We start from the raw sequence: 12898 nt of genomic DNA, 5'->3' as shown, positions 1-12898 counted from the left end.
CCCTGGTCATTAATTCTATAGCACCCAACCATAAAATCAACTCCTTCAACTTCTCAGATAGGGTTGAGTCTATGCTGTCTCCAGGAAACCCCGATCCAATGTGTTTTATGTGTTCATGTGTGGGAAGTGGTCTAAGTGGAAGCTAATAGTAGAGCTATTTCAATATTTGACCAGACATATTTTAAGAAAATTGGACCCAAAGTCTATGTAGCCAGCTGAGGCAAATTTACAGTCCTGCTTTTAAGAATAAAATTCCCTCAGGCACCTGCTTCCTAAAGGCAAGACCCAAAGGAAATGAACTCTTGCTTAAAGACAACCTCCTGATTTTATGGGTTATCAATTTTCTCCTGGGTAAAGTCCCCCAGCTACTAAGAGGCACCCCTCCCCCATTCCAAAGCTAGAACTTGGTTGCAAAAAATATGCTGTCTGAGTTCAGGCTAACAGCCCAGTTTCCTGAAGAGGAGACACAGAGATGTTTTCCTCTGCGGCAAAGTCAGAGCAGCATATAAGTAGGATGTGGATGTGCCAGTTAGATCTTTGCCAAGAAACACTAGAATCTTAGCCTGAATTACACATGATACAACAGGATAACTGAATCATGGGTTCTGAAGGAGAAATAATTTGTGTTGTTTGGGGGGGGAAATGCTCTGTGAGGTGAGTAGTCAACAACAATGTAAAACACTTGATTTCTTTTTCACAGCTCCCCTGACCCTGAAACTGAGCTTATCCACATCTTAAAAATGTGAACGCACTAAATAAGGTTTTTTTTCTTCACTACTGATGAAGTCAGTCTTTTCAGCAGAAATAGATCACAGGAGAGAAGTCACAGGTTAACTATAGGTATTCTGAGTTGGCTTCGTGCTAAAGAACACTATGAGTATGATTTTCTTAGTACACATGCTAGATCATTAATACAAATACAAGAGTGAACTCTTTAAAAACTCTAAGAATGATGGTTACTCATAGGAAAACTTGAAAAATTTAATTTTATACATGATGAAGTCAGTATAAAATACTTAAAATTGATTGTCTTTTTAAGATTGCAGTCATTTTGTAAGCTTTGCTTATTGTGAATGTGAATAATTTTTAGGGGAAATATGAATATTCAATTACATGTTTCAAAATCAGACATTTACACATCTACTTGGGATAAGTGCCAGAGTTAACATCAAAAATATGTGAAGGACCTCTTGTCCAAATGGAGTATTAAGCTCCTCAAACAGGAGAATGTATCCCTTGCAAACTGTCATTATTTCAGTAAATGAAAACGGCCCTTTAACAGATGGGCAGCGTCCCCGGTAACTTGCTGATAGGCTAGTAAAAGACACTGATTTTTAAAAAATGAAGGACATAGGCTTCTCAAATTACAGTTCCCAAATGGAGTTAGCAGAATAAAATTAAGGAGGTACACCAGCTTGGCAAAAATTAGGAACAGACTCCAGAAATCTAAGAGTTCTAAACATCGATACCAAAAGGATCCTTTCATTAAAAGAAAAACTCATTTAAAACATTGGTACCTGGTTTGAGAAAATATGCAGTGGTATAGTCAAAATAAGATTGCATATTATGGAAATATAAGTTTTCATGTAATAAAACAATGAACTTTCTTTTCAGAAATTAATGAAAATTCCCCAGAAAGGCTGTTTTATTTTTTTTTCTAACAGGCACCATTCCTTTGTATGAACTTCTGTGTTTTTTAAATTAAAATTTTCTCCAATCAATTAATGCAACACCCAAATTAAATACAGACCATGGGCTCAAATAAAATAAGAGTGTGGCATATTGGCTCACCTCTCACGCTCCTCTCGCATTTTTTCCAGTTCCTCTTCTCTAAGGCCACCATGCTTCAGAGTTCCCTTCTGATCAGCCTTTCCACCCTTATCGTCTTTCTTCTTTCCAAATCTAGTGAAACAAGATATTTGTGAACAATCACATTCTTTGGGGGGGGGGCAAGTTTAAAGGACCTAAGGGACTAAGTCATTAAACTCTAATTATTCATTCTTAGGATTACAAGATCATTTTTGTATAAAACAAAAATAGAATATTGAAAGTAGAAAAATAATATAGATAGTAAATTCCCCTTTTCCCTTCTCATCTGACACTGATATTAATTGTGCAGTATGCACACAATCATGTGATTAAAGACTAAACATTTCCAATCATTAATTCAATAGAGATTAAGAAACTGAAAGGTTAGAATTAATCTATAACTAAATATTGACTGGCCTCCGAGGCGATCTTCAGGGCTCCAGCTGGCACTGATATTAAGGTTCAATTTGTGGCATTATAAGGATGGTGCTCAAAGGAGCCTTACAAAACACCTAGTCCAGTGATCCCTATTTAAAGAAACTACAGTCCTGAAAGGTCTTGGTCAAGAGCTAAAGAGCTCACAACACATTTAGAGCAGGGCTGGGATGAGAACTTGGTTCCATTCTATGCTGCATTTGTTTCTCCAGGCCATGTTCACTCTCTCATGCAATTCTGGGTTTCCCAAACTGGGTCAGGGTTATTAGCAGTACTCCTTACTGCAGTGCCCAGTGTATATCTTTGTTTTTCTTTTTTTCTTTTAGAGCCACTCTTGGCACTGCTCAGGGCTTACTCCTTGCTCTGCGATCAGCCTTGCCAGGACTGCTCAGCGATCAGTCCTGGCAAGGCCCCATGGCCACATGGCATGCCAGGATCTAACCTGCTTCACCATGTGCAAAGCCAGTACCCTATTTGCCTTACCTGCTAGAGTATTTCTCCGGTCCCCCATTCGGCATATTTCTAATTTATTGAGCATGATGGCAGATAGGGTATACCCTCCTTCCTAGATTTACTGAATATAATAATATATGACATTTGTATGTTTAACGTATACATTATATTGTTTTGATACATCCATATAATGCAAAAATGATCACCACCATTGTATTAGCTACCACCTCCGGTCCATCACAGAGTTATATTTGTATGTACATGTGTGGTGGAAACATTTCAGATTTACTCTCTTAACAACATTCCAGTGCATGATACAGTACCAGCTATAATCACCAAGCTTTATATGAGAAACTCAAACTTCCTTATAACTAGAATTTGTACCTTTGACAAATTATCTCCCCATTTACCTCACCCCCAAGTCCTGGTAATCATCATTTTTGGTTTTCTTACCTTGTTTCTTTTAGATTTCATCTATGAGTGAAAACATATAGTATTTGTCTTTCTTTGACTACTTCACTTTGTAGCACTGTCCATAGCAATGTCGTAGCATAGCACTGTAGTTCCGTTGCTTATAGATTTGCTCAAGCGGGCACCAGTAATGTCTCCATTGTGAGACTTGTTGTTACAGTTTTTGCCATATCAAATATGCCACCAGTAGCTTGCCAGGCTCTGCCGTTGAGTGGGATACTCTTGGTAGCTTGCCGACCTCTCAGAGAAAGATGAAGGAATTGAACCGGGGTCGACCACATGCAAGGCAAACGCACTACCTGCTGTGCCATCGTTCCAGTCCAGAGAGCACATGGAGTGATAGCACAGCGGGTAGGGCGTTTGCCTTGCATGTGGTTGACCTGGGTTCGATTCCTCCACCCCTCTGAGAGAGCCCAACAAGCTACAGAGAGTATCCCACCCGCACAGCAGAGCCTGACAAGCTACCTGTGGCGTATTTGATATGCCAAAAACAGTAACAACAAATCTCACAATGGAGACATTACTGGTGCCTGCTAGAGCAAAATCGATGAGCATCAGGACGACAGTGCTATGACCATGCTACAGTGCTACTTCTCAAAACATTAAGAATTGAGCTGCCATATGCCCTAACAATTTCACTTTTTGGCATCTACTCCACGGACCCAAAATCTCTAGCAGAAAAAAATAACTATTATACTTTTGAAAAATATTCTCCTTCCTTAGCATATTCAGGAAGGCAAAAATAAACTATTGCATTTTCACTTGCAATTAAATTACTATTAGGCCATATTTTTAATTAAAGGCACATTTTTAACATATATTTTAAAGCCAATTTTCCTGGAGCAAATAATGAATAGCTTGATGTGTTAATACTCAGAGGGAAAGTCACTCATTCATGCATACTCTTATTTAGACAAAGATTCTTAAATATATATTTAAAAAACTCATTTATTCTTTGTTTCTTATTAGATAGGTGCAAATTTTAACTCTATGCATGTAGGAGATTGTTAATATTCAAATATAAGTCAGATTTGTTGACATATTCAAAATTTCACTTATATTCATAAAAAAGTAAATACTTGAAAATGTGTTTCTATAAATACATTCTTTACTATTCCAGAACAATACTGAAGAGTTTTTAGGATAAGCATTTTTTCTGTAAATACCATTATATGAGAAGTTAATACCTTGTATATTAATTAGACAATTTAAAAAAAATATATAGTAGTATCTAGGAAAAAGTAAAAATTGTGGGTTAGAGTAATGCTTTAGGAAGCTGACGAGGGGAAAATCTTGCCAAAGATCTATAAATATTGTGCTTGTTTTTCCTACAAGTTCAAATATTTTATTCTAAATTTGGAAGTTTGGGATTTTATCTGAGATGAAAGGAATCTTTTTTTTTGAAGAGTAAAACTAACCTATACCCCAGTATACCTTATCTTTATTGCTTCAACTGATAAATTGTTTTCCTTCCTGAAGCAAAAATATTTACTTATACTGAAGTTCAAGAATAACTTACTATGCTTTCATCATAGTAGAATATGTTTGATCAAATAAAAGGTTAGTTGTAAGTAAATTCTACAAGTCATTTTCTTCTTGGCAAGAAATGCTGTTAATAGTCAAGTCAACCAATTCCACAAACATTATAAATACTTTTATTTAAAGTTCATAATAATCTATTAAATTTTCCAATGAAGAAGTTGCAAAAGCTATGAAATTTATTTCATTAGGCAAGCAAGAACAGTTACAAATTATCTTATTTTATAAAGTTTGGGTAGATTCAAAAATAGAATTATAAAATAGCAAGCTTCAAAAATACTTCCACATTGTTAAGCTGAGGAAATTGAGGCCCAGATAAGTTAATGACATTGTATTTATTAACACACTGGATTTTTTTCCAGTTCTGCAATCAAATAGCTTGATATCACTGGTGGTAGTGATGGTGGGAGCTGGGAGAAAAGAATCAATTTAGTGACTTTTACATTTTACTGTAAAATGTAAGATTTAGTGACTTTTACTGCTCATTTCCATAGCAGTCTATTGCGGGTGGGGAAGAGAGTGGAGGTCGTTTTACAGTAATTTTTATGTTCACTGTCAAATAAAAAGATAGATTGAGGAGATCCAAATACACTGATTCATCTCCCCATCAGTTATTTTTTTTTTGTGGGAAAAGTCACGAGGACCCTACATGGCTGAAATGATGGCTTTGAGTATGAGAGTTTCAAATATCCGCTGCATTCCAGGCATCCTATTATCTATTACCTTAGAAATTTGAGAGTTGACCATTCTGGGCTAGGTGCCTTAAGGAAATTGCTTACAGGTCAGCCTTGTTTTATATAAAAAATATTTTCCCAAAGAATTCTGTGAAAACATATGGTTTTAATCAATACAATCTTACTTTCCATGTACCTGGGAAGCCTGTTTAAAGAACCCTATGATGGATCTTTCTATAAAGTGGAAAAATCACCTTTCAACATACCCTTTATGTAAATTTAGATTTTCATGAATTATACGTTTCCTAAAAACACCTGTCCCTGTTCATTCTATAGAAAGGCTATATGAAACAGCTTCATGGAAAATGACTTTGCTTGCTTGCTTCACTTTTCTTTTATTCATGTGTTTGTTTAAAAATATTAATTAGGTGTATTTTCTGTGCTTGACATTGTCATAAGCACTTGAGAAAGGTTGATACTGTATTTGGATACAAAATCAGACACTAATAGGATTACTCTAATAGAGGAGGGAGGCAATCGTAAACAAGTGAAAATGATAACTGTAAGTTGTGAAAAGTGCTTTGGAGGGTGTTAGAAGAAATAATAATAAGAAATTGGTTGGGAACGCCTTCAACATAGAAGTGACATTTATTTGGAAACCATAGGAATGAATGGTTATACACAGATGGTTGATCGATCATCTTGTGGGTAAATAAAATGGTATATGCAAAGGATCTAAGCTAGTGCATTGCAAGCAGTGAAAGATAAATAAAGCATCTGAGCAAGGAGAACACAGAGGATACTCACAAATAATTAAGATGGAAAAGAGAGGAGGGAGCCTTACTGTAGGCATGGGAGTTTAGCTTAGGAGTCCGAAGGTCATCTCTAGTAACTCAGAAAAGGAACCAAAGTAATAGATCTGATAGACTTGGAAAATTTGAACAATTGGTAGAGGAGAAACAGAGAAATAACCAGGTTATTTCAAGCAGAAGTGATAAAATATGATGCAACTTTAAGGGTAATAAGGCCTGTGCTAAAGGGATACTGATACTCTGTGGATAAGGCATGGCAATTGTATACACATAAAATATATTACCGCTTGAACTCTGGTCCACAAGTAATAATATTACACAAAACAACCAAAATTAATAATCCACCACTCAGTTAGCTGAAACAAAAAGTAGCAAGTAAAAGCTGACTGGGACTGCTACAGACATTGGGAAACTAGAAAAGGTAGCATAAACTAGAAAATAAATGGTTGGGAAGAGAAGATAGTGATTTGAAAAAGTGACAGAATATAGTAGTGGATCAATGGAGAGGTCTCAAAAGTTCACTTTCAAACATGGATATTTTAGTGTGCCTTGGGGAATCCAAATGAATGAGTCAAAAATCAGGACTATTCAACTTCTGAGAAACTGTAACATTTAAAGCTTGGATGGTGGGCTGTGGATGCATAAAAGAAAAAGAATGTTCAGAGACAGAGGAAGACAAGAGAGTAAAAGGCACAATGTATGAGAAGAGTGCTGCATAGTGGACATGGTCATCCGGGCCAATAGGTGGGGACACTGCTAAGGCATTCAGAGAGGTGAATCTGAAAAGTGCTCATTTTATTTGGCTAGTTGAAGCAAGTGACAACCTGGTCAGGCTCAATGGAATGATATAAGCAGGAGTCTAGAAGGAGTCTCAAAGGTGAACGGTGCATAAGGATTGAAGTGTGATGTGCATGTGTACAACCATTTCAAGAAGTTTGAGTGTAAGGTGGTAACTAGTGGTGGGTGGAACATTAAATGTTTTCTATTTGGCTAGTACCAAAAGACTTGTCTACTGACAAGAAGAAATGACATAATATAAGCATCTGGAACTGAAGAAAAATAATAAAATTATACTCTATGATTAAATATGTTACTTTAATAATTTAAGTATGCAATTTGGTTGCTTTAAGAACACTCACAATGTTGTACAAGCCACTGGCCACTACTAATCTCTAGATCATTTTCGCTAGTCAAACTAAAATTTTATGCTACTCAATGGAAACTCCCCATTTCTTTCTCCCCCAGTTCCTGGTAACTAATATTATTTTTGTCTTTATGTATTTGACTCTTCAAGGTACTTCACAGCAGTGTAATCATACAGTATTTGTCATTTGACTTTTGGCTTATCTCACTTAGCAATATATTTTTAAGGTTCATCTGTGTTGTAGCAATATCAGAAAAGGGTTTAATAATACTTCATTGCACAGTTACATATTTTGCTTATGTATTCATCTGATGGTGGCTATGTAGACTGTACCCCTTTAGGTAATTGCAAATAAAGTTCTATAAATACTGGTATCAAACAAAGTTGTTGGTAAGGGAAGAGGACAGAGAGATATAGAAATTCTGGAGACAGACTCGTCTTTGGTAAATAGGCACAAAGTCAAAATTAGAAGCATAAAGGAGAGGAAACAAGTTTGTTTATAGAACTGATGAAGAAAAAGTAGAAGAATTTTCAGGGAATTAATTTTTTAGTATTTGAATACTGCTCCTATCCTTAAAATGAGATGTATGTTAAGGATAGAGTTACTCAAAGAAATAAAATAGAGAAACAAAAAAAATACCCCAAATTTATATCACTTATGTTACTGTTTTTCCTAAGTTGCCGTAAACAGCCATCTATGGAAGTGGAATTTAATAATAGTTTATTAATTTTTTAAGCTTTTATTAACCAGCCATTACACATCATATGGACTGTGCACATGAAATTTCTCTTTCACTACATCAATGCAAAGCAATTATCTAACATTTCACCCTAAGAAGCCCCTAGCATCCTAATGTTTCCTGTTCAACATTTTAACATAGTTCTTGGCAGGTATCTACTAATTCCCCAATAATTGTTTCTCTCTCTATTCATTTTCTGAAGTTCTTTTAAGGTAATGGTGACTTTAAATTCCTTCTTAGATTCCTATGCTCTTTAAAAAATAATCCAGAATATGTATAGTTCTCCAGTATATATATAGTTCTATCTGTAGTTTTTTCTACATCTGGTATTTCATTTAATTCACTTTTCTTTTTCTTTTTTCTTCTTTTTAACTATTGTTATTATTATTTTTTGGCTATTATGTTATACTCACTCAATGTTTTGGTGTTGCTCCTGGCAGTTCTCAGGGAACTGTGTGGTGCCAAAGATTAAATTGGGTGTCATGAATACAATTAATTTACTTCTCAATTCTACTGAGTACTGTCTATAATTTTTCCGTAGGTCCCATTGTGCAGTGGATGCAACTACCACCCTCTATACTCTTTTACTTGATGCACATACTACATAAAAGCAGTCTGAGAAACATCCTAAGTGGACTGCAAAGTTAGTCAAGGAAAAGTCAAGATACTCTTATTCCAAATAAGTGAAAAGCTACAATCCAAGTTGATATATTTTAGGTGTCAATGATGCATTTGGAATAGGCTTAAATATCGACTCCTCACTACTATTAGAAATCTTCAGAATAATGTCAGATGTAAAAATTCACAAATCTCAAAGTCATAATATTTTCTAGACTTGCATAAGGGTTCATTATTCCTGTAACCAACTGACTTACAAACTACACATAGTATTGCCTCATCATTTTATAAATTATACAGTTTGAAATAGCTCAAGAAAAATATGAGGGCAGAGAAGTTCAAGACCTTTGACTATATTTCCATAGTTTATTCTGAAATTCACCCGTAAAAGGTTTCTGTTGTCTAATGTATTCTAAATTGGGTTCTGAATTAGCATATGCATATGCTGATGAAATTAACTTCTTTGTATTATAATCTCATAGAGTTTTGTGCACTTCAGCTATTGCTTTTCTTTAAAATGTATGTCACAAAGGTCTTTATTTGTCTACCACAGATGATCCCCATTGTATTTGACAGTTAATGAATCTGATACAAATGCAGTATCATTTGTAGTGCAGTGAAAATTGACCAGTTAGGGGCTGGAGTGACAGCACAGCAGGTAAGGCATTTGCCTTGCATGAGGCCAACCCGGGTTCGATTTCCATAGTCCTCTGAGCACCATCAGAAGTAATTCCTGAGTGCAGAGCCAGAAGTAACCTCTGTGCATTGCTGAGTATGACCCAAAAAGCAAAAATAAATAAATAAATACATACATACATAAACAAATGAATTGACCAATTAGAATTCACCCCATTTCCTGGTGCCTATGGGCATTTTTTACTTCTATTCTAATATTGATAAAAAATAAGAAGAGGCTTGTAGCACTGTCGCACTGTCATCCCACTGTTCATCGATTTGCTCAAGCGGGCACCAGTAACATCTCCATTGTGAGACTTGTTGTTACTGTTTTTGGCATATTGAATATGTCATGGGTAGCTTGCCAGGCTCTGCTGTATGGGCGGGATACTCTTGGTAGCTTGCCAGGCTCTCTGAGAGGGACAGAGGAATCAAACCTGGGTCGGCCGTGTGCAAAGCAAACGCCCTACCTGTTGTGCTATTGCTCCAGTCCGAAGAGGTATGTATTTGTTATAAATAGAGGTTGGTTAAGAAAGATAAAAATCTTAATTTTGCTGCTCCCTGCCCAGTTGAGACCTCAAACAGCTGCCAACAAACAGCTCCTCTGCTCCCGAACAGCCATGATGCTGGAGGCACACAAACCAATTTTGTAACCCAGCGGCTTCTATCAGAAATTTCTCTGGACTTAATTACTAAAATACCAGAAATCCAAAACTGTGTGGCCACAACAGCGGCCACATGACCTCACATGCTCTTCACTATCAGCACAAATTATCAAAGGATGCCTTTTTTTTTTTTACTTTTTTTTTGGTGGTCACACCCAGCAATGCACAGGGGTCACTCCTGGCTCATGCACTCAGGAATCACCTCTGGCGGTGCTCAGGGGACCATATGGGATGCTGGGATTTGAACGAGGGTCGGCCGCGTGCAAGGCAAACGCCCTACCCACTGTGCTATCACTCCAGCCCCACAAAGGATGCCTTTTTGGCAGGTCTGATTGTTTAGGGAAAATTCCAAATAATAATAGTGAGTTTTCTATTGAACCATTAAATGTAATCAAAGTAAAGAGAGAGTAAAGTGAAAATCATCAGCCACACAAACAAGGTGGGGGGTCAGGTGGGGGGATATACTGGGGTTCTTGGTGGTGGAACATGTGCACTGATGAAGGGATGGTGTTTGATCATTGTATGACTGAGACTTAAACCTGAAAGCTTTGTAACTGTTCTCATGGTGATTCAATAATAAAAAATAAATTTCAAAACATCTTAATTTCATTTTTAGACTCCCCAGCACAGTTGGTTTGCTTGTTTTGTTTGGGAGCCATACCCAGCGATGCTCAGGGCTTACTCCTGCATTCAGGGATCATTTCTGGTAGTGCTTGTAGAACCATAAGGTTTTCTAACATATGAATTTCTAGGAATCAAACTTTGGTTGGCTGTATGGAAGGCAAGCTCCCTACCTACTGTATTATCACTGCAACCATACCTACAGTATGTTTGTATGCTGTAGCTGATGCCTATAATGATAAATGATATGAAAACATGAAGCATGGTACATGTCACTGATATCTATCAAATCCTTCCTTTGGGATCAGACTTCTCACTCACCCTAAACAGTTACTTTCTTCTAGGTCCTAACTTATTCCAAGAATATGATTCATAGGTTGGTGGCATTCTTCATTCTGAACCAGAGAATCTTCAGATCTAAAATTTGTTGATGATCATTTTCAGGAAGGAAACATAGGGAGATCTATAACATTCTAAGATCCTGTATCTGGACAAAATGTCTTCTGGGGAGAGTATTAAATCAGTGCCTGTCTCAACCCAGATGCCGGAAATCCTTAAGAATATTTGTTTTTCCAGACCAAAGGGGTATAAAACATAGAGGATTTAAAAATACCAAATACATTAAGAAGAATTCAAGAGGCTCTAGAATGCAAAGCAAAGCAAAATGTACTATCACCAATAACCAGTCTTCTTAAAACAAACAAGCCAGTTCAAGAGCCCTCTGGTAGACTATCTTGCAAGAATCAGTTAACAGACTTGTGAGACACTAGACAGTTATTTTTGCTAAGCATTTTTGGAGCAAATGAACAATCTACACAGATTATTAAAAGTGGCACTTATGTTGCAAAAGAGAAAAAAGTATGAAAAAGAGGACAGAAGTTAAAATTAAATGAAAATAACTGAATAAGTGAGCAAGAAAGATAAAGATACTAATAAGGTATGATTTTCAGAACCACACAGGGACTATAAAAAGCATATTAACTGTCACTACCACACTGGGTTTTAAGTGATTCAATCCCTCTGCTTTCCAGAAGAAGAAATACTCTTCAGGAACATGCTGAACTTTGATTAATTGCTTTCATACGCTCTTACTGACTAAGACATTGTAGGCAAGAGCCTTAGTGATTTAGACTAAATGCTTATGGTTTCTGGGAAATAAATTGAGTAGGAACATTAAAGAAATAGATCTTTTTTTGCATTTTATGTTTTCTTAATAGTTAGAGGCTTTTCTTTTATTAAATGTTTACTTATTTCAAAGCAGCAGAATATGTAGATTCTTCCCTTTTATTTCTATTACTATTAAGTGGGTCTTTGAGCTTCTCTGAAGACTGAGTGCAGAGACACACTGATGGCCTAAATGTAAACCTGAGTGCTAGTTCAAATAGTTCAGAGGGCTGCAATTCAATGTATGGCTGCAGCCAAACATTCTCTCTTATGTGTGCATGCACAACATCCCTATCTTCCTTCCTCCTTTCCTTTCTGTGTCCTTTGGTCCGGAAACCCCCAAAGTAGGAAAGAGTGTATTGAGATCAAATCACTCCTCATTTATTAGTGGTTTCCCTGACAAACGTAGAAGGTTACCCAACTGTTGTGGCCTTCTCAACACCCAACCAGCCACAGCTCACTCCTTACTGACCACAGAGCATCCCACAGAAGGATATGTCCTCCCGCAGGAAATAGTGCTAAGGCCCATCACTGGTAGGTGGAGTAATTTCAGTCAGTTGCCTGGGAAGGGAAAAACTGACTCATATTGATGCAATTAAATCCTGGAATGGCTAAATAACAATTCTGTGGAAACTGAAGGACTCATCCTCAGTCGCTAAATAACATGTCAAATACAGCTTATATTCCAATAGCATGATTCATGTACATTAAATTTGCATAAAATTCATTACTATAAAGAACAGATTTATGGTACCTAACTCATTTTGTATAAAGAGGGACACTACTGAAGAAATGACTATTTTTTTCTTTATACCTTGACTAGCAAAAGACAAGTTTAAAGGGAATTGTGGATGTTACTACTCCATCTTCAGAAGATAAGAGAATCATGGCATATTTTCTCTTGAATTCATGTGCACTAAACAAGTCTAAGTAATGACATAGCTTAGACTCAGTCTAATGTGAGTAAAACATATCTTTATAATTCTGATTGAACAAAAAATATCATGGCATTTTTGGTGCCTAAATTAGCATCTTTTCTCCAGCATACTGAATTAATTAGATGAGTGACAAAAGAATT

General features: G+C 36.4%; 1 protein-coding gene across 3 annotated transcripts in view; it reads right to left on the bottom strand.

The window, feature by feature from the left end:
- The window catches only part of PARD3B (par-3 family cell polarity regulator beta), a 1223953-nt gene that overhangs the window by 266030 nt on the left and 945025 nt on the right, over positions 1-12898 (bottom strand). For all 3 annotated transcript variants that reach the window (XM_012933501.2, XM_055122817.1, XM_055122818.1), the window contains one exon: positions 1792-1902. In XM_012933501.2, the coding sequence (XP_012788955.2) occupies positions 1792-1902 (111 nt within the window). The remainder of the gene's footprint in view (positions 1-1791; positions 1903-12898) is intronic.

The sequence above is a fragment of the Sorex araneus genome, chromosome X (genome assembly GCF_027595985.1).
Source record: "Sorex araneus isolate mSorAra2 chromosome X, mSorAra2.pri, whole genome shotgun sequence".
Classification (NCBI taxonomy): domain Eukaryota; kingdom Metazoa; phylum Chordata; class Mammalia; order Eulipotyphla; family Soricidae; genus Sorex; species Sorex araneus.
The sequence above is the reverse complement of the archived record's forward strand: the minus strand, read 5'-3'. Positions and strand labels throughout refer to the sequence as shown.